This window comes from Porites lutea, chromosome 6 (assembly GCF_958299795.1).
Source record: "Porites lutea chromosome 6, jaPorLute2.1, whole genome shotgun sequence".
Classification (NCBI taxonomy): domain Eukaryota; kingdom Metazoa; phylum Cnidaria; class Anthozoa; order Scleractinia; family Poritidae; genus Porites; species Porites lutea.
The window spans coordinates 29,108,237-29,130,275 of NC_133206.1; the positions used below are offsets into that span (position 1 = coordinate 29,108,237).

General features: G+C 38.8%; 3 protein-coding genes and 1 pseudogene across 3 annotated transcripts; all 4 read right to left on the reverse strand.

Annotated features, from left to right (window-relative positions):
- Positions 1-820: 820 nt before the first annotated feature.
- LOC140942135 (melanocyte-stimulating hormone receptor-like) lies at positions 821-1,751 on the reverse strand (annotated as a pseudogene).
- A 5,833-nt stretch (positions 1,752-7,584) lies between these two features.
- LOC140942137 (prolactin-releasing peptide receptor-like) lies at positions 7,585-8,523 on the reverse strand. Its single transcript, XM_073391110.1, has one exon. It carries the CDS (start codon positions 8,521-8,523, stop codon positions 7,585-7,587), a length of 939 nt encoding a protein of 312 aa, XP_073247211.1.
- A 3,708-nt stretch (positions 8,524-12,231) lies between these two features.
- Positions 12,232-13,161, reverse strand: LOC140942138 (adenosine receptor A3-like). Its single transcript, XM_073391111.1, has 2 exons — positions 12,612-13,161; positions 12,232-12,401 (listed from the first exon to the last, which is right to left on the reverse strand). Exons 1-2 carry the CDS (start codon positions 13,159-13,161, stop codon positions 12,232-12,234), a joined length of 720 nt encoding a protein of 239 aa, XP_073247212.1.
- Positions 13,162-19,189: 6,028 nt separating this feature from the next.
- On the reverse strand, positions 19,190-20,128 carry LOC140942139 (melanocyte-stimulating hormone receptor-like). Its single transcript, XM_073391112.1, has one exon. It carries the CDS (start codon positions 20,126-20,128, stop codon positions 19,190-19,192), a length of 939 nt encoding a protein of 312 aa, XP_073247213.1.
- Positions 20,129-22,039: the final 1,911 nt, after the last annotated feature.

Sequence of the window (22,039 nt, forward strand, 5' to 3'; positions counted from 1 at the left end):
CAGCATTCGATTATACCGACTGTTAGGGCCTTTACCCGGGAGGGGGATGTAAGGGTTTGCGGTGATGCGATTCGGGGAAATTGTTATTTTTAAGTTGCGGTATTGCCGTTTTACAAAACCAAGCGGTTTGCGGTATTTAGAAATTGTTAGGTAATTTCAGTCCGGTTTTCCGTTGTCTTATATTCTTCTGTGCGGTATTGCGGTATTAGCACATCCCTCAAGCTTACCCCCCCCCCCCCCCCCCCACCCATCCACGAAAAATGAGAGCGCGACCAACCGAATACTGATTGTAAAGAAAAAAAACCCGCCAGTCTTTAGTCAGTTGGTCGCACTTATTCCGTCTCGTTCTATTCGTACAAATGTTGGCAATTTTTTCAAGGGTGAATTCTTAAACACTGTATCCACAATTCAGTCGCTTTCCTTTGGTCACGTCCTCAAAAAAACATGATCAATAAGGCACTTTCACGTCGTAGTCGTGCAACAACGGCAGAGGAATGTACAAAAAAGTGTGATGAATGAGCAAAGTTGTTGTATCGCTAATACTGAGCATATTGACCGAAATCCTATAGTCGTTTCTTTGCTATCTATTTATTCGTAAGGCCGTTTACACTTCTCATACCACTAAATAACAACCATAACATTTTTAAACCAGCAGAAATAATATACGTTTCCCTTAAATAAACAGCTGATATGCCTTATCGTAAGCGGCTTACCCTCAATCACAATATATTTACAGTTAAATGCGTTAAATGCAGTTATAATTAATTTCACCTTCAAAGCAAGTTTTAAGCACGAATCAACAGATGAAAAGCTTAGAAAACTAACTCGATCGACAGAAGAGTTGCCTTATTGTTTCTTTTACAGCTTGCCTCACTTCTCTGATCTTCCAGCTGTACAGCAAGGGGTTTAATGACGAGTTTAAGAGAACCATGCAAAATGTGAAATTCCTGGCAAGGTAGGCATCCCTCTCCGAGGTGTCAAAACTACCGCTACATTATATGGAAGATAACAAATAGCCAATGTTCCCTGCACCCACAGTGCACTGTACACTGCCTTTCTGTATCGAGCTATGTTCAATCGAATTGCTTGGCTCGTTTGTCTTTGAGCAACATGGCTTTGAACATGAATTTGGTTATCACGCAGAGTAACGAAAATTTTTACATAGGCGAAGATTGTGGTGACCAGACACAAAGCAGTACCTATGTATTGATACCATGAACGTATACGACGATTCATAAAGAGAGTAGATGCACCGACGATGGAAAAAAACCAAAAACCAGTCACAGTTAAATACATGTTCTTCTATAAGTTACAATTTGTCTGTATCTGAGCCCCAGCAACAAGGCGAGAAGTCTGTCCACGCTTATTGCAGTCAATGTTAATAAAGACACTGTACACAAAATAAAACCTGAGTAAGTTACTGCCCAAAGTGCGTAATAGCAAATATCCCATCTTTCTTTCACAACAGAAGTCCAATAAGTCACAAACAAAGGCTCTACAATGATACCAACACAAAGATCAGTTATCGCTAGGTTACGATACAGGAGTTTGGACGGCGGATGAAGTGAAGTTTCCTTGTGCAGAGCAACTAGGATCAGAGTGTTCCCCAGAAATGCAGTGACGGAAAAAAAGATATTTAGAGCTGAAAGGAATATAAGCTCGCCATCTACACCTCTGACAAATTCAGCCGTGCAGTACAGTTCTTGGACAGTTTTATGGTTTTCGTCTTCAGTAAAATTTTTCAGGGCCATTTTCCTCCTCGGCGCAATGACCTGCATGTGAGAGTTTTATTTATATATACAATTTGAATTTGGGTCAAAGCTGATATCATTTCGACGTCTCTACAGTCAAGACTACTTACCTAAACGGGCTATAAACGTTAATTTGTTGCGTATTAATAAATAATGATCAGAAATAATTTATAGAGTCAGAAACGTGCAAAATCTATTAACTAAACGTAAAAGAAAGCTCACAGGGCCAAGAAAGGTCGAGCAATCTAACTGACCGAACTATGATGAGCCAGGTGTTATGTCACAGGTAAAACTTAAACTCACGGATGATTTTCCTAACTTTTTAGGTCTTATGTTGGCGGCGCATTGGCAACTTGACATCGCAGTAATTTGAAGGAAATTCCGATAACTCAAGATTTTTTAAAGTTTACTATAAGCTTGAGCAATCACTCCTTCCCAGAAGTTAAGCGATACATGTAGACCTAATTGCAATAGCGTTGTCATAGTTAAATCAGAGGAAAGGAACTGAAATTAAAAATGCAAAAAAACAAATCGAAATTAATTAGGCTTGCCGTTTTTTATTTTCAACATACGCCTACTGTCTTTGCTTCTATGCCCCCAAAACGCCTATTTGGCTTTTTCTATTTTCATTTCCCTTTTAATTATACCATTTTTCTAAGACAAATTCATTGCAATCAGGTGTAGATGCCGGCTGGGTGACCAGTGCACGCGTGTGGTTAAGATGGCTGGTTAGCACTCAATTAGGGTAAGGGAAAAACGCACGAAAACGTCATGACCATCTCAGTGCAAGTGCTTTGACGAGTTTATTTTATTTGCTAATTCTTCCGTAATTATCACGATCCGTGTTTTAAACAAAAACAAATGAGATGAGTTTTATTTTGTTCTTAAAAGTTGTAGTCAGGGTTTAGCAAAAACAGTGAAGTTTTCCAAGCTGACACCGAACTTTAATGAGCCTGTTGAAACTAACTCACTGACAAAAAAAACTGTCAAACTGTGTGGCCTACACGATTTTTACCTCATGCAAAAATGCTGCTCGTTCCAATTAAGTTTTTTTCTTCTGTTGGGTAGGTTATGATCTGGAAGGTTGTACCCCATTTTTACTGAGCAATTGTGAATTTAGCCGCTTGTTTCACACTGAGAGATCATTACGGCACACATATCGATTTACTGTGGTTTTTTTGTATCTGGTCTGAAGGATTTTCAGCATTTTCTGTGACCTCAGTTTTTGAAGCGTAAAGCATTTTATTGCGGCTGAATAAGGGTTCTGATTTTCTCCAAAGTGCCTTCTGGATCTGAATAACTAAGCGATTTTTGTTAGTCCGTGAATGTAAATAATTTTTTTTTTTTTTTTTTGCAATGTTGTATCACGCGGGGCCCAGCTCATGAGTTTTCTTTGCAGGATGTTAAATTATCACAGATAGTGATTAACAGATACAAAATTATAAGAATTAACTGCAGTTTTAACTGAAGCTGCATCAACTATGGAGAAATGCATTATGACTCAGTAGACTCCAGCTTGGTGTTTTTCTATAAATGTGAGTCTTCTGACTGGAGCGCGTATTCCCTTCCTTGATAATAGCTTTTGAATAAGCTTAACAGTGTTTGAACTGTTTTGTTATTGCCACTTTGTGATCAGGCAAGTCCATGGTTACGGTTCTCCACGAACAAACCGGCGGCATCTTTTTGCCACAAAAACAAGGTGCTTTTGCTTTTTCATCCGACTGCAAGATAACATAAAATAAACATGGCGTTACAATGAAAACCGGCACGTGAACGGCGCAACTGACTGTTGCATCTTCCAAAGCACAGCACTATTTGAATTCGCTATGCACTACACGAAAAAGACTACCACCAACAAGCAAATTTTATGTAGATTACAAAACATTTTTTCAAGGATCAGAAAATTGAAACTCACCTTCTTTTTTCAGATGTCTTGCGCCTTGTCCAACATTTCTTTGAGCTGAAACTCTCCCGACTCTCGTGTTCGGTCTTTTTACCTCCCAAGAACACACAAACGTTCATCGGACGGCATTTTTTCTTCACACCCCTGATTTCTCATTGTCTAAAGTCACAGCTCTCAAAGTAGTATGGGGAAAAGACACTTCTAGGCGCAGCAAAGAGCCTGGAAGTGACCTTCCCTCGTGTTTCTCGGCGTGGGCGCCATTTTGCAAATGTGGGTGACGTCATCACATATCCAGATCTGGTTGTGGCCCGGACTGTTGTCGGTGCAACAAGTCTACGTGACGTTTTCTTCATTAACATCGCTGTAAGATCCAGCAACACAAGCTGCATGCAAATATGCTTGAGTCATCAGAATTTTCCTAGCAGAGCGTAAATACATGTTTTAATTTTTTTAGTTTGGCAAAATGTTATTGTGTAGTCAATACCCACAGAAATTTACTAAAACAATTATATCTTGCCACATCTTATACACAACAAATACATGTGCAACAGAACTTGAATTGCTTACGTCCCAGGCCTTCGTGCTATGTGTTTTGTTTACGTTGGCCCCGCGGACCAATGAGCCTGGGGACCAGCCAATCCAATAACCTCGTGGGGCTCTGGGGAGGGCAACCCGTAGGATGTGTTAATCATTAAAGAGATGCTTTTACCAGTATCAGAGAGGCCATTTTATTTATGTTAATATGTTGAATGCTCCTAAAGTGCTTTTTTTAAACGTCGATGCGCTTTTAATATCTTTCATTTGCATGCTAATGTTACTTATTCTGAGTTTACACCAAGAAAGAAGTGATAACAATTTAGTAGGGATGAAATTAAGAGATTCAGTTTTGTCGAAATGAAATCTCATTATTGAAAACATTAACGCTGATGACGTCATATATAGCCTTTTGTCTTTATCTCATGAATAAAATGCGGGGAAAATGTCAAATCTCAAATTTCCCCTTTACCATTTTTCTGAGACATGTTGATTCCAATCAGGTGTATATGCGCTTTTACGGACTACGCGTATGGTTAAGATGGCTGGAAAAAGATATCCACGTGTTTACAACAATTAACACTCGGGGTAAAGGGAAATCGTACGAACACGTCATGACCATCTCAGTGCAAGTGTTTTGACGCGGTTATTTTATTTGCTAATTCTCGAGTAATTATCACGATCCGTGTTTCAAACAAAAACAAAAGAGATGAGTTTTATTTTGTTCTTAAAAGCTGTAGTCAGGGTTTAGCAAAAACAATGAAGTGTTTCAAGCTGACACCGAACTGTAATGAGCCTGTTGAAACTAACTCACTGACGATTTTAATGAGTTTTCAGTAGTGTAGAAAGTCTTGACAGTCAGCAAACACATCAAACTGTGTGGGCTGCGGTAATGTTGTTTGTTATGGATGTGCGATAATGCGGACCTTGGTATATTCTTCTTGTTTTAATTTTTATCAACTTTTTCTACAAAACTTTGACGAAAAAAATTAATTCTGTTTTTAGTCGTACCACACGAGGAAAAAGGATACAGCAAAGTTGTCTAGTTTTTCAAACAAACATTAGTCGAACTATAATGAGTCAGGTGAAACTGACTTACGGACCATTTTAATGACTTTTTAGGTATATGTTGTCGGTGAGACAAGTCTGCATGACGTTTTCTTCCTTAACATCGCTGTAAGTTCCAGTAATTCGGTCAATTCAACACAAGCTGCATACAAATATGCTCGAGTCTCCTAGCAGAGCGTAATACATGTGAGTTATTAACCGACTTCAGATGACTGGAAAAAGAAACTTAGAAAGGGCCTTTAATTATTCAACAATTAAACTGCTAATTCGTGCGCGGCCAGCTTTGACAGACATTTGCAAAGAGTTTTCTGGTAGAAAGGAAGTCTTAACAGTCCAAAGATGCCAAACTGGTTTGTTTATAATTTTTGGGCCGGTTGAGATAGGTTTCGATTGAGTGAGCCCCATAACTATCAATAATAATTAGGTATAAAATAAAGATATCCACTCTAACTTGCAACTAAGAAAAATTTTCTTTAGAATAGTTTTGATTATAGCTTATGTCTTTTTTTAAAACTTAGCCTGCTTAGCATCCGTGATCATTTGAAACACCTGACTACTTCTTATGTTAATATATGTTTTATAGCCCAGTACATAAAATTTCACGACACATATAGATTCTTGCTATTCGTGTTTTTAATTTTCTTTTCCCTAGATTTCTTGCCAACAGCTCATCCGTTAAAAAAGCAAAATAGCAATATCCATAAGGACACACGTTTCGTTAAAGTGAACGAAACCCCATAACTATCAATTATGCTTGGGTATAAAATAATGATATTCACTATAGCAACAATATTTTTCTACTAATTTTGATTATCACCTCAATTTGTCTTCTTTTAACAAAGCGGCCCTAACCATTTTAAACACCTGCTGGCTGCTTTTTATGTTAATATACCTTTTAGTCCGGCAAATAAATTCTCGACACACAGATTCTTGTTATTCGTACTTTTGATTTTCTTCCAAAAACTCATGGAGGAAGCGAAGTATCGACTGTTTGTTGTTGTTGTTTTTTTTTTTCAACCGCTTATTTAAAAGAATTTATTATTGCTTTTTGTAGCCCCAGACGAAGGATAGTATTGTCTACCCAAAATATCGGGCAATTAAATAATACCCTATCTTTTGGCTGCCAGCTTGCATTTGACTTTACGTTTTATTCTCATTACTGATCCTGATCAACACCAAGATCCGGTTTTACTTCGCCGTCGTTTGTCCAAGTATTTAACAGTTAGTACTTACCGATAAAGTTCTTGTACCCCCCTCATAATAAAGCTAGGTTTTTCGGGTATATTACATAGTACGATGGTGGCACTTTCTTGCAAAACATTTAAATGCGGTCGCGTGGATTTGCTTTCACGCCAAAAGGAAACATTTTTCGTAAACAAAAACGAGCGCCCTCTGACACATGCTACAATTTTTCTTTTGTGACCGTGTTTCGGCAAAATGTAAAATGTTATTGTGTAGTCAATACCCACAGTAGTTTACTAAGGCACAACTATCTTGCCCCACTCCCAAAGCCAGAGAAAAGCGCCCTGGAGACGAGGTTGCCATGTCCAGCGTCTTCCTAGGCGTTCTCGGTCAATGCATTTCGGTGACGTAGGCCCCGCGGATTAATGAACCTGGGGACTAGGCAATCGCATAACCTCGAGGGGCTCAGGGGAGGGTAACCCGTAGGTGTTAATCATTAAGCAAATGTTTTTAGGCAATGTTAATATGTGCCCTTTCAGTATCTTTCATTTGCATCCTAATGTTACTTATTTGTAAGTTTACACCAAGAAAGAACAGATAGAAATTTAGTAGGGATGAAATTAAGAGATTTTTGGAATTGGAAACAATGAAGAAGAAGAGACAAAGGAAAGGAGCCCTTGAACAATATTTCTTTATTAGCTCTTTATTCGTAAATGAACAAGCTCTTGCATGTTGTTTACACTTCATGTCACTAAACAATAAAGATAACACCTTTGGATTTTTAGACCAAAAATAATATACTTCCCCTACAGAACAGATTACATGCCGTCATAAAATATGCTTTCAGTATAGTATACTTACAGTTAAAAATCGCTTAATATCAACCAGGATTCAAGTAGAATTAAGCGCTGGCAAGAGAGAGCTGGAATGAGAAGCTCAGAAAACTAACTCGATCAACAGGAGAGTTGCCTTAACGTTTCTTTTACAGCTTGTCTTATTTCTCTGACCTTCCAACAGTACAGCAACAATAAAATGCAATACAATACATTTACAGTGATAACGTTAACTGCGTTAAATCCAGATAATTTTACCTTGAAAGCAAGTTTTAAATAGAGCACGAATCAACGGATGGAAACCGTAAAAAAACTAACTCGATCTACAGAAGAGTTGCCTTAATGCTTCCTTTACAGCTTGCCTTACTTCTCTGATTTTCCAACAGTACAGCAACGGGTTTAATGACGAGTTTAAGAGAACCATGCTAACTGTGAAATTCCTGGCAAGGTAAATCGATAAAGGCATCCCTCTCCGAGGTGTCAAAAAGACGGCTATGTTATATGGAAGATAACAAATACCCAATGTTCCTTGCACCCACAGTGCACTGTACACTGCCTTTCTGTATCGAGCTATGTTCAATGGGATTGGTTGGCTCGGTTGTCCTTGAGCAACATGGTTCTGAACACGAATTTGATTTTGACGCAGAGAGAGAAAAATTTTTGTGTAAGCGAACATTGTGGTCATTAGACAAAGAGCTACAAAGATGGGTTGAAACCATAAAGTTATAAGAGTATTCCAAAGGGTTGTAGATGCTCCTACAATGGACAAAATCCAAAAACCAGTTACAGCTATATGTGTTCGTTTCAAAGTTACAACTTGTCTGTATCTGTGCCCGAGCAACAAGGCGAGAAGTCTGTCCACGCTTATAGCGGTCAGTGTCAATAAAGACACATAACACAAAGTAGAACCTGAGAAAAATAGTACCAGCCTCGTGTAGTGGCAAATATCCCATCTTCGGTTCACAACAGAAGTCCAATAAGTCACAAACAAAGGCTCTGTAACTATACCAACACAGAGATCAGTTATCGCCAGGTTACGATACAGGAGTTTGGACGGCGGATGAAGCGAAGTTTCCTTGCGTAGGGCAACTAGGATCAGAGTGTTCCCCAGAAATGCTGCAATGGACAGGAAAACGTTTAGAGCTGAGAGGAAGATAAGTTCGCCATCTACACCTCTGAATAGTTCAGCCGAGCAGTACAGTTCAGCGACTTTTTTCTGATTTTCATCTTCGGTGAAATTTGTCAGTGCCATACTACTCCTCTGAGACGCAATGACCTACAATTGAGTGTTTTATATAAATACTCAGAATCTTAATTTGGGTGAAAGGAGATACAGAGTATCAATTTGTTATCTTTCAAGTCACGGCAACTATTTGACTAAACGGGCATCGGCATTGTAATTCCCTTTTTCATTTTGCCGCATCAGTTTCAGAATTATTGGTCAGAAACAATTTGCAAAAAGCATTAACATACAAAAAAGGGTCTTCAGTCTAACTGACCGAACTATGATGAGCCAGGTGTTATGTCACAGGTGAAACCTAAACTCGCCGTTGATTTAAATAACTTTTTTTGTTGGCGGCGCATTACATGGCAACGTGACATATCGCAGTAATTTCAAGGAAATTCCAATAACTCAAGATTTTTTAAGGTTTAATGTAAGCTTTAGCCACCACTCCTTCCCAATTAAATTTTTCTAAGACAACGTTATTGTAATTAGGTATATTTGCTTTACGTACTGACCACGCATGTTAAAATGGCTGAAAAAAGATATCCACATGTTTAAAACAATTGAGACTCAATTAGGGTAACGCTTAATTTTGGGTCCGTTTTGATGAAAGGGAAAACGTACGAAAACATCATGAACATCTTAGGGGAAGCAAACCCTTCATTTATATATCACTCTTATATAAAATGCGGGATGTCAATGAGGAAGAATAACATTCCTTCATCTTTAAAGTTAAATGTAATTAGCCAAGGCTAGGTATTGACGCTGCTAATTCTTCAATCTGTAAAGCATCACGATCCTGTTTCTAACGAAAACAAAACAGAGCTGAGTTTAATTTTGTTAAGTTTGGTGTCTGTTATTAGTCTTATTATATCATAAGATGTAACATGAATAACACTCGTTTCTTATATATTACGGATATGTTAATTCCCGCCGATATTAATACCTGGTATTTTAACCCTGTTCAGACCTAAGGGGTCTTTGGAGAAAATAGGTATTTAATATTCTATTTTCACCAATTGGTTGCATTATCTTGTCAGAGAGCTAATCAGGTAAACGCACGCTGTTTTTAATTAAAAGTTCTTAATCTTTCTTGTTTCATAACTGTTTATAACCACCCCTTTTAACAAAAACAAGCAGGTCTTATGAACCTGCAACGAGACAGAAAACTATTAGAGGTCTCGTGAAATTAGATGATCGACATACAGTACAATGGCCCACATGCGATATATTAAAATTCTAACATGACTTCGAGGCTTTCTGGTCATTTTTCTATATTTGGTTTGGTGTTCTTTGTGCTCAAATCTCTTCCGGGAATTGCGGGACAATGGAGTCGTAAAAAAACCTGCAGTTTTGGAGTGTCGTAGTCTCGGAGTTTTGGAGTCTCGGAGTCTCGGAGTCTCGGAGTCTCAGAGTCATGTTAGAATTTTAATATATGGAACGTGGGCTTTTGTTCACTCCTAAAAAAACGAACTATTACTGCCCACCTGCCTATCTCTTAGAGAGGGTACCCTGTTTTAATAACTAATTTCCTGAGCATTAATTACACAGTCACTAACATTTGCATTTTTCCTGACAAAACTGAGTGTCTTAGAAAACGTTAGCAAGCATTAGAAGGCCTTTGTTTACAGTGGATCATTTTTTGGATCTTTACGAACCTCTTCTAGCCTCATGTCGTCGTCCCAATATCTGAACACCTAAACAGGCTATAACCCCTCCGGTGATCCTTCATCTTAAATTAAGCATTTTTTCAAAAAAAGTAATTGCCTCATATTACATTTTGATAAAAAAGTGGTTTTTGCGCCTCAATTATTTCTACTTCACTGATCAGAAGTTTTGACGGATGTCTCAATTTTTATAGCAGCTCAGTTCCGGTATAAGCCACGGGGAAGAGTGTACTTTATCGTTTGATGGGAAAGGCTTCACCAAAAAGGGATACTTTTTTTCAGGCTTAAGCTATTAGCCAACGTTGCAGCCGGCCCACGCAATAAAACTTGACCATTGGTAAAGTCAACACAGGAGGTGTAGAATGTCTTGCGTCTTTAATTGAGACTGAAATTTAAATACTTAATTATTCTCAGCTCTTCCCTTAAGGGGAAAAAAAAAATTAGTCTTGAGCGATGAAATTATTCGACGAAGCCTATCTTTTAGGACTCCAACACCTGTGGTGCAACGAGCGATGTTTTGATGTTCGAGACAATCAATAGATCTCATTAGTCATTCTGTGAAAATTTTAATTTATCCAACTTTAAATTACATAGACATTTCTTCTTATTTTCCTATAAAGAGATATGAAAGTCATTTGATGGAGCCACTCTTCTCCTTCTCATGTGTATTAAGGCTTTGACTCAACCACGAATTCGGTGGATTTTCATTTCAAGGAGAAACATTCCTCTCCTCCATCTTTGTGAAACTTCGCAAACAGGTTCCTTTCCACGTTTACATTCATTTGCTGAGCTTTTCTACTCTAAGTCTTAGTCACGTGACTCATTTTTGCCGCGTAACGGTCAAAACTTGTCACTGAAAATGGGGAATACCGAGAGCCATAATACTTAATCAAACTGTATTGTTAGTTAGTATTGTTTTATCGTTTTACTATAGCTCCTAGTAAGGGCTATAGAATGCCGCCTTTTAATCATGTCCATGTGCTATCGGAAACCGTCAATAAAGTAAAACAGCTCACGTGGCTTAACAAATATACGAATAACTGATAAGGCATAGAATGAATTCCGCTTAAAAAGGCGGAAACGTGTTGAGAACGGTCTTTTTAAAAGGCCTTTTTGACATTCGAAGAGTTTTGAAGTTTTAATATACAAATGTACCCCATTGGAGGGCACGTCAAATGTTAACTTTTCTCAGTTCCACGACTGAAACAAACTTATTCTAACGAGCTGCAAGCGTGATATCTTAAAACTTTGCTGGGGGTCCTCTATAATGAAAAATCCAAACCTTGACACACTAGAGTTCTGTTTGGGCCTACTAGAAAGTATAGCCTGAGTACAGACGACCCTCCCCTAGGGAGAGAGAGATTTGTTTTTTAAAAGAGGGGAGGGGTCGGCTGTAACTGGACATGGCTTCTTCCTGCTCAGTGTAACGGAGAACATTGCCCTGCGACGAATTTTACGGGTATCTAAAGCTGGGAAATTCGATGAAAAGCCGGCCTCTGGACATATTCAAAAGGATACAGAAGTACTATGAGAAATTTTATATTCGCCTCTGTTGATAAAACCCGCCCATCTACTCTTTAGTCAACTGGTCGCACTTATTCCATCTCGTTTAATATTCGGCAAATGTTGGTAATTTTTTCTGGAGGTGAATTCGTATTAAACACTGTATTGTCTCGAAATTCAGGAAAACAAAAAGGAAGTCGTTCACGTCCTCCAAAAAAGTGAAATGAGTAACTTTCACGTCGTAGTCGTGCAACGACGGCAAAGAAGTATGTACAAAAAAACGTGATGAACGTGCAAAGTTGTTGTATTACTAAATATAAATCAACATCCTATTCCATCCTATTTGTTTCTTTGTTACCTGTTTATTCGTAAGGCCATTTACACTGCATGCCACTAAATAAAAACTATAACATCTTTAAACCAGCAGGAACAATATACGTTTCCCTTGAAAAAACAGTTGATATGCCTTGTTTCTTAAAATGAGCTTACAATACAATACATTACAGTTAACTGCTAAATATCAGAGCAGGAATCAACAGATGGAAAGCGTAGAAGGCTAACTCGATCAACAGAAAAGTTGCCTTAATGTTACTTTTACAGCTTGCCTTACTTCTCTGATCTTCAAGCAGTACAACAACGGGTTTAATGACGAGTTCGAATACACTAAAGTAACCGTAAATTGCCAAGCACGGTGAAGGGATGAAGACATCCCTCTAGAAAGTGCCAAAGCTACTACTATAACATACGGCAGATAACAAATAACCATTGTTCCCTGCACCCACAGTGCACTGTACACTGCCTTTCTGTATCGAGCTATGTTCAGTGGAATCGCTTGGCTCGGTTGTCCTTGAGCAGCATGGCTCTGAACATGAATTTGGTTATGACGCAGGGTAACGAAAACTTTTGCGTAAGCGAAGATTGTGGTGACCAGACACAAAGCTATACTTATGCATAGATACCATGAACTTATACGAAGATTCAAAAACACAGTAGATACAACGACGATGGACAAAATCCAAAAACTAGTCACAGTTATAAATGTTCTTCTAAAAGTTACAACTTCTCTGTATTCGAGCCCCAGCAACAACGCGAGAAGTCTGTCCACGCTTATTGCAGTCACTGTTAATAAAGACACTGAACAGAAAATAAAACTTGGGAAAGTTCCTGCCCGAACTGCGTAATAGCAAATATCCCATCTTTCTTTCACAACAGAAGTCCCATAAGTCACAGCCAAAGGCTCCACAATGATACCAACACAGAGATCAGTTATCGCTAGGTTACGATACAGGAGTTTGGACGGCGGATGAAGTGAAGTTTCCTTGTGCAGAGCAACTAGGATCAGAGTGTTCCCCAGAAATGCAGTGACGAAAAAAAAAATATTTAGAGCTGAAAAGAATATAAGCTCACTCTCTACACTGCTGACAAATTCAGCCGAGCAGAACAGTTCTTCGACAGTTCTATGGTTTTCGTCTTCAGTAAAATTTTCGAGGGCCATTTTCCTCTTCGGCGCATTGACCTGCAAGTGAGAGTTTCATTTATACACACTATTTTAATTTGGGTGAAAGCTGATATCATGTCGACATCTCTACAGTCAAAACAATTTACCTAAACGGGCTATATACCTTAATTTGTCGCGTATTAATAAATAATGATCAAAAGTAATTCATAGAGTCACACTAACGTGCAAAAACGTTTAACTAAACGTAAAAGAAAGCTCACAGGGCCAAGAAAAGTCGAGCAAAGTTGTCTCGGTACTTTTTCAATCTAACTGACCGAACTGTGATGAGCCAGGTGTAACTGTACAGGTGAAACTTAAACTCACGGATGATTTTAATAATTTAGGTCTTATATGTTGGTGGCGTATTGGCAACTTGACATGCGATATATATACACCTAATTGCAATAGCGTTGTCATAGTTAAATCAGCTAAAAGGAACTGAAATTAAAAATGGAAATACAAATCGAAATTAATTAGGCTTACCGTTAAACTACTAAATATGGTAAATTTATCTTCAACATACGCGTACTGTCTTTGCTTCTATGCCCCCAATACGCCTATGCAGCAAATAAATGCTCCCTCTCTACTCTCTGACTCCTTTCTAGATTCATTAGCAGGCCTAACTTGTAATTCCTATTTGGCTTTTTCTATTTTTATCTCTCCTTTACCATTTTTCTAAGACATGTTCATTGCAATCAGGTGTAGATGCGCTACGTACTGACTACGCGTATGGTTAAGATGGCTGAAAAAAGGTATCCACATGTTTACAACAATTAGGACTCAATTAGGGTAATAGAGGGAAATTGCACCAAAACGTCATGACCATCTCAGTGCAAGTGCTTTGACGCGGTTATTTTGTTTGTTAATTCTTCTGTAATTTTCACACCGTCCTGTAATTATCACGGTCCGTGTTTCAAACAAAAACAAAAGAGATGAGTTTTATTTTGTTCTTAAAAGTTGTAGTCAGGGTCAGTAGCAAAAACAATGAAGTTTTTCAAGCTGACACCGAATTTTAATGAGCCTGTTGAAACTAACTTACTGACGATTTTGATGAGTTTTCAGTGGTAAAGGAAGTTAAAAACAGTAGGTAAACACATCAAACTTTGTGGGCTGCGGTAATTTTGTTGTCTGTTATGGATGTGAGATATTAAATGACCTTTGTAAATTCTTCTTGTTTCAATTTTTATTAACTTTAAATTCCACAAAACTTTGAGGAAAAAAAAATTAATTCTGTTTTTAGTCGTACCAGACGAGGAAAAAGGATTCACCAAAGTTGTCTAGTTTTTCAAACAAACATTAGTCGAACTATAATGAGCCAGGTGAAACCGACTTACGGGCCATTTTAATGACTTTTTAGGTCTTAATATGTTGTCGGTGAAACAAGTCTGTATGACGTTGTCCTCATTAACATCGCTGTAAGTTCCAATTAGAGCGGTTTTCATTTGAGTGTCGAAAAGTAATTGGTTTTGCACTTTCTACACGATGCGATTGGCTTAAAAGATTCGCGCCACCTTTTCATCCAATCAGAAGTAAAACCAAAGCCAATTGTGACGCGCTCGCATGCATTTTCCCGCGCTTTGCGTCAGCCACATGTAATTACTTCGAGTTTTGATTGGTTCAATGTATTGTCTGTGTCCTATGTGATTGGCCAGAGTAATTACTTTGGTTTTGGTTTTACGACACTCAAACGAAAACCACTCTATTCGGCAAATTCAATACATTAAGCTGCATGCAAATATGCTTGAGTCATCAAAATTTTCCTAGCAGAGCGTAATACATGTGAGGTATTAATAACCTAATTCAGATGGCTGGAAAAAGAAACTTGGCAAGGGCCTTTAATTTTTAATCAATTAAATTGCTAATCGTCACGATGTGCGGCCAGCTTTGACAGACGTTTGCATAGAGTTTACTTGTAGAAAGGAAGTCTTAACAGTCCAAGCATATCAAACTGGTTTGTTTATAATTTTGGGTTGGTTGAGATAGGTTTCGATTGAGTGAGCCCCATAAATATCAATGATAATTAGGTATAAAATAAAGATATCCATTCTAACTTGCAACTAAGGAAAAATTTTCTTTAGGATAGTTTTGATTATAGCTCATGTCTTTTTTAAACGAGCGTCCCTAATCACTCTAAACACCTGACTGCTTTTTATGTTGATATATGTTTTATAGCCCAGTATATAAAAATTCACGACACATATAGATTCTTGTTATTCGTATTTTTAATTTTCTTTTCCCTAGATTTCCTGCCAACAGCTCATCCGTTACTAAAGCAAAATAGCAATATGCATTAGGACACCCGTTTCGTTAAAGTGAACGAAACCCCATAACCATCAATAATGCTTGGGTATAAAATAATGATATTCACTATAGCAACAATATTTTTCTACTATTTTTGATTATCACCTCAATTTGTCTTCTTTTAACAAAGCGGCCCTAACCATTTTAAACACCTGCTGACTGCTGTTTATGTTAATATACGTTTTTAGCCCAGTAAATAAAATTCTCGACACACCGATTCTTGTTACTTTCTTTTCTTTTCTGCCAGCAACTCATGGAAGAAGCAAAATATCGACTGTTCGTTGTTGTTTTTTTCAACCGCTTAGTTATAACAATTTATTATTGCTTTTTGCAGCCCCAGACGAAGGAGGTCACGAAGGATAGTAATGTCTACCCAAAATATTGGGCAATTAAATAATACCCTGTCTTTTGGCTGCCAGCTTACAATTACTTTTAGGTGTTATTCTCCTTACCGATTCTGATCTAAAACCAAGATCCAGCTTTACTTCGCGGCCGTTTGCCTTTCATTATTCAGTTACAGTTAGTACTTACCAATAAAGTTCTTGTACCCCTAAATAAATAACAAAGCTAGGTTTTTCGGGTATATTACATAGTACGATGGTAGAACTTTTTTTTATAAAACATTTAAATGTGGTCGTGTGGATTTGCTTTCACGCCAAAAGGAAACATTTTTCGTAAAACAAAAACGAATCCCCTCTGACACATGCCTCAAATTTTTGTTTTGTGACCTGTTTTATTTGGCAAAATGCAAAATGTTATAGTGTAGTCAGTACCCACAGCAGTTTATTAAAAAAACTATCTTGCCACATCTTATACACAACAAATACGAGTACAACAGAACATGAATTGCTTACGCTCCAGGCCTTCTTGCTATGCCTTTCGTTTACCGGCGTTGGCCCGCGGACCAATGAGCCTGGGGACTAGGCAATCGCATAATCTCGCGTGGCTCTGGGGAAGGCAACCTGTACGATGTGTTAATCATTAAAGAGATGCTTTTACCAGTATCAGAGAGGCAATTTTATTTATGTTAATATGTTGAATGCTCAAAAAAGTGCTGGCTTTAAGCGTCGACGCGCTTTTAATATCTTTCATTTGCATGCTAATGTTACGTATTCTGAGTTTACACCAAGAAGGAAGTGATAAAAATTTAGTAGGGATGAAATTAAGTTTCAGTTTTTTTGAAATGAATTCTCATTATTAAAAACATTAACGCTGATGACATCATATAAAGCCTTTTATCTCATGAATAAAAATGCGTGGGAATCTCATCAAGATAAGGTCATGTACTACTTTTAAGTGGTTTAACTGGTTTGACAGGCTTTGTATCGAGTTATTCAAGTTCCATGAGGAGGAGGAGGAGGCATCCTCGGAGACCCAGGGGCAGATAGTGGGGGCGAGGGAAAGTCTAAACGGGCGAAAAAATATGGCACGAAGAAAAGTAAAGAACGGCGAGAAGAGCCCCTGGGGACAATGTCTTACCAGACCAGATCCAAACGGTCGCCGCCGTTCTGCCTTCTGATTGGTGCCAGAAAACTTTTTTGTTTTATATTCATGTGTACATAGATGATAGATGATATATTTATTTTTTTATATATACCTGATACCTGATATTATTATTATACATGTAGATTTAATGCACGTTCGTATTTTGAACGAGCACTTGTGTTCTTAGACGATAACGTGGTTAAACAAATTATCTTATTATATAGATAATAAAGAAATATCAGGATTTTTCCTTTTACTAAAAAATCATATCTTCATCGCGCGCAGTGAAGATAGAGATTTATCTTTCACGTGTGAGGATATTGGTGTCACCATGGTTACTAACATGATTAGCCAATTATTGTCTTTATTTCTCCTTTATAACTTTATATCCGAGTTTCATACCATTTTTGTGGCGGGCATTTTGCGATAGGTGACCACTTTAATTTCACTATTTTGCTGTTTCGAAAACGAACAAAAAAAAGGGTGTGTTTTATGTAGGAATTTCATCAGTATCTATAAAATAAACAGAAAATTACATGGCCGCTTGGGGATACGAGTTTTATCTTCTCGTGCTGAAAGTATCTCTCACTAGTTCGCTTCGCTCACTCGTGAGAGATACTTTCAGCACTCGAAGACAAAATTCGAATCCCCGTGTGGCCATGTAATATCCTCTATGTTGTCGTTGTTGTTATTGTTTGCTAATCCTTCTGTAATTATCACGCCTGTAATTATCACGATCCGCGTTTCAAATAACAACAAAGGAGATGAGTTTTATTTTGTTCTAACTTAAAAGTTGTAGTCAGGGTTTAGCAAAAATAATGAGGTGTTTCAAGCTGACACCGAACTTTAATGAGCCTCACTGACGATTTTAATGAGTTTTCAGTAGTAGAGGAAGTCTTGTCAGTCGGCAAACACATCACACTGTGTTGGCCGCGGTAATTTTGTTGTCTGTTATGGATGTGCGATAATGACCTTTGTCAATTCTTTTTGTTTTAATTTTTATCAACTTTTCTACAAAACTTTGGGGAAAAAACTGAATTAATCATGTTTCTAGATACCCACATGTTTATGACAATTAGAACTCAGTTTTGTTAGGAAAAATGCAAATGTTAGTGACTCTAATTGATGTTCAGGAAATTGGTTAATAAACAGGGTGACCCTTCATCTTAAATTAAACATTTTTTTCAAAAAAAGTAATTGCCTCATATTACATTTAAAAAAAAGCGGTTTTTGCGCCTCAATTAATTTTACTTTACTGATCAGAAGTTTTGACGGATGTGTCAATTTTTATGGCAGCTACTACCGGTATAAGCCGAGGGGAAGAGAGGTGTACTTCCTTCGATGGGGGATGCCCTCGAAGCATTTTCATCTCCGTTTAGACCCGTAAATAAACAACTGAGAAAGCTAGAAGGCAGCATTCGATAATACCGACTGTTAGGGCCATTACCAGGGGAGAAGTAAGGGTTTGCGGTGATGCGATTTGCGGAAATTGTTATTTCTAAGCTGCGGTATTGCCGTTTTACAAAACCAAGTGGTTTGCGGTATTTAGAAATTTTTCGGTAATTTCAGTCCAGTTTTCCGTTTTCTTATGTCCTTCTGTGCGGTGTTTATACGTATTTCTGTGCGGTGTTGCGGTGTTAGCACCTCCCTCAAGCTTACCCCCTCCCCCCCTAACCCATCCACGAAAAATGAGAGCGCGACCAACCGAATACTGATTGTAAAGAAAAAAACCCGCCTGTCTTTTGTCAATTGGTCGCACTTATTCCATCTCGTTCTATTCGTACAAATGTTGGCAATTTTTCCAAGGGTGAATTCCTAAACACTGTATCGAAAATTCAGCTTTCCTTTGTTCACGTCCTCCAAAAAACGTGATCAATAAGGCACTTTCACGTCGTAGTCGTGCAACAACGGCAGAGGAATGTACAAAAAAGTGTGATGAATGAGCAAAGTTGTTGTATCGCTAATACTGAACATATTGACCGAAATCCTAGTCGTTTCTTTGCTATCTATTTATTCGTAAGGCCGTTTACACTTCTCATGCAACTAAATAACAACCATAACATCTTTAAACAAGCAAAAATAATACACGTTTCCCTTGAACAAACAGCTGATATGCCTTATCGTAAGCGGCTTACCCTGAATACAATATATTCACAGTTAAATGCGTTAAATGCAGTTAACTTCACCTTCAAAGAAAGTTTTAAATATAGCACGAAGCAACGGATGGAAACCGTAGAAACTAACTCGATCTACAGAAGAATTGCCGTAGTGTTTCTTTTACAGCTTGCCTTACTTCTCTGATCTTCCAACAGTACAGTAACGGGTTTAATGACGAGTTTAAGAGAACCATGCTAGCTGTGAAATTCCTGGCAAGGTAGATCGATAAAGGCATCCCTTTCTGAGGTGTCAAAAAGACCGCTATATGATATGGAAGATAACAAATACCCAATGCTCCTTGCACCCACAGTGCACTGTACACTGCCTTTCTGTATCGAGCTATGTTCAATGGAATTGCTTGGCTCGGTTGTCCTTGAGCAACATGGCTCTGAACATGAATTTGATTATGACGCAGAGTAACGAAAATTTTTGCGTAAGCAAAGATTGTGGTAACCAGACACAAAGCAGTACCTATGTATTGATACCATGAATTTATACGACGATTCAAAAAGAGAGTAGATGCACCGACGATGGACACAATCCAAAAACCGGTCACAGTTATACATGTTCTTCTATAAGTTACAACTTGTCTGTATCTGAGCCCCAGCAACAAGGCGAAAAGTCTGTCTACGCTTATTGCAGTAATTGTTAATAAAGACACTACACACAAAATAAGAGCTAAGTAAACTACTGCCCAATATGCGTAATAGCAAATATCCCATCTTTCGTTCACAACAGAAGTAAAGTAAGTCACAAACAAAGGCTCCACAATGATACCAACACAGAGATCAGTTATCGCCAGGTTACGATACAGGAGTTTGGACGGCGGATGAAGTGAAGTTTCCTTTTGCAGAGCAACTAGGATCAGAGTGTTCCCCAGAAATGCAGTAATGGAAAGAAAAATATGAAGAGCTGAAAGAAATATAAGTTCGCCATCTACACCTCTGATAAATTCTGCCGAGCAGAACAGTACTTGGACAGTTTTATGGTTTTCGTCTTCAGTAAAATTTTTCAGGGCCATTTTCCTCTTCGGGGCAATGACCTGCAAGTGAGAGTTTTATTTATATATACTATAATAACTTTGGGTGAAAGCTGATATCCTTTCGACATCTCTTCAGTCAAGACTATTTACCTAAACTGGCTATATACGTTAATAAGTCGCGTATTAGTAAATAATGATCAGAAGTAATTTATAGAGTCATAAACCTGCAAAAACTATTAACTAAATGTTGTGGTTCGCATCAGCAACGTTGCAAGATTTTTATTTATGAATCAAGCATGCCGAAGGACATGACATGTGCGCGCATGCGCAAGTACATTGAGTTGCGTGACAAACTATGACATCCCCCTTCTTTCCAAATAAGGAGGGAGGAGGACAACTTGTAAAACAAGATACGCACAATAGAAGCTAACGAAATCAAACAAAAAAAAAAAGAAAATTAAGCAATGTTCACTGTCCATGTAAATGTTCGTGATCCTAAACTGCAACAATAACTTGGTAAGAAATCAGTTTTGAGTTCAGTTTATAGGTTCAACTTGACAGGGGGTTTGATCACCCTGGTGGAACGACGCAGTGTACCGGTAGCTTTTCCGGTCAAGGAACCTGGTGTGGTTGCCGGGCTAGGTGCCAGGGATGTTGGTGTGGTCTGTTCGCTTGTAGGGGTGCTTTCATTAGATAGTGCACTTGGTGAGGTGGTGCAGGTTTCAGGTTGCGGTGCTAGTGGGGGCTCTGCAGCTTCAACGTCGCTGCCGTTCTGCAACGTTATGGGTTCCCCTGTAGGGCGGATATGGCGGCGGTTACGCTGGCGGACACTGCCATTTGCCATGTCGACGAGATGCGAGCGAGGCGTCTGCATGTTGCGTCTAACAACACCTGGTTCCCACTTGTGGCTGTGGGGATTGAAGACACGCACGGGGTCTCCAGGGTGTACTGCGGGGAGAGGCTTGGAGGTTTTGTCGTATTGCAACTGTTGCTTTTCCAGCCTTGTTTGGAGTTTGGAGTTGGTATCTCCATCTGCTGACAGGGAGAGGCTTGGTTTAGATATTGTTGGAAGGTTGGCTTGGTAAACTCTTGAATTTAAGAGTTCTGCTGGCGACGAAATGCTGTGATCAAGAGGGGTGCTTCGCAGGCATAGCATAGCGAGATGAGGATCTGCACCAGATTCCTTGCACTTTTGCAAAAGGTTCTTTACCGTTTGCACTGTTCTCTCGATAAAACCATTAGCCTGTGGGAAATATGGGCTAGTGGTTGTGTGGACAAATCCATAGCTACTGCTAAACTCCTGGAATATGGCGGAGGTGAACTGAGCATCATTGCCAGTGACGAGTTTGCTTGGAATGCCATGCTCTTCAAATATGGATTTCAGGTTGGCAATTGTTGTGTCTGATCGGATATTGTTCAACTTCCTCACTAGGGGAAACTTGCTGTAGTAATCAGATACTAGCAAATAGGGCGAGTTGTTCCAAAAGAACAAGTCAGAACCAAGGGTGTGCCAAGGTTTTTGTGGAACATCGTGGGGCATGAGGGGCTCCTTCACGTTCATGTTTTGGTTATGTTGGCATGGAGCACAGCCTTTTACCATTTCTTCAATGTCCCGGTTTATGTTGGCCCAGAACACTGATCCCTTGGCACGGAGTTTGCACTTTTCTGCGCCCTGGTGTGCGTAGTGCAGCTGCTGCAATACGGCGGGTTGTAGGCGTTTAGGGATAATGATACGTGTTCCCTTCAGAATTATGCCATCTGCGACGGTTAGTTCATCGCGATAATTCCAGTATGCATGAAGGTGTGCTGGGCATTCCGATCTCGTATCGGGCCAACCTTGCGTGATAAATGCACGGAGTGAGAGGAGAAGTTCATCTTTAGTTGTTTCCTCTTTAATTTCATTGATCCTTGTTGGGGTGGCATTCAGGTGGAGGTGGAGTTCATGGACGG

What these genes read in the sequence shown, in the direction of transcription:
- LOC140942137 (XM_073391110.1), bottom strand. Translation starts at nt 8,523, where the DNA reads ATGGCACTGACAAATTTCACCGAAGATGAAAATCAGAAAAAAGTCGCT.
- LOC140942138 (XM_073391111.1), bottom strand. Translation starts at nt 13,161, where the DNA reads ATGGCCCTCGAAAATTTTACTGAAGACGAAAACCATAGAACTGTCGAA. An exon ending in TTCATGGTATCTATGCATAA is followed by an intron (nt 12,402 to 12,611) that starts GTATAGCTTTGT and finishes CGTATGTTATAG; the next exon opens with TAGTAGCTTTGGCACTTTCT.
- LOC140942139 (XM_073391112.1), bottom strand. Translation starts at nt 20,128, where the DNA reads ATGGCCCTGAAAAATTTTACTGAAGACGAAAACCATAAAACTGTCCAA.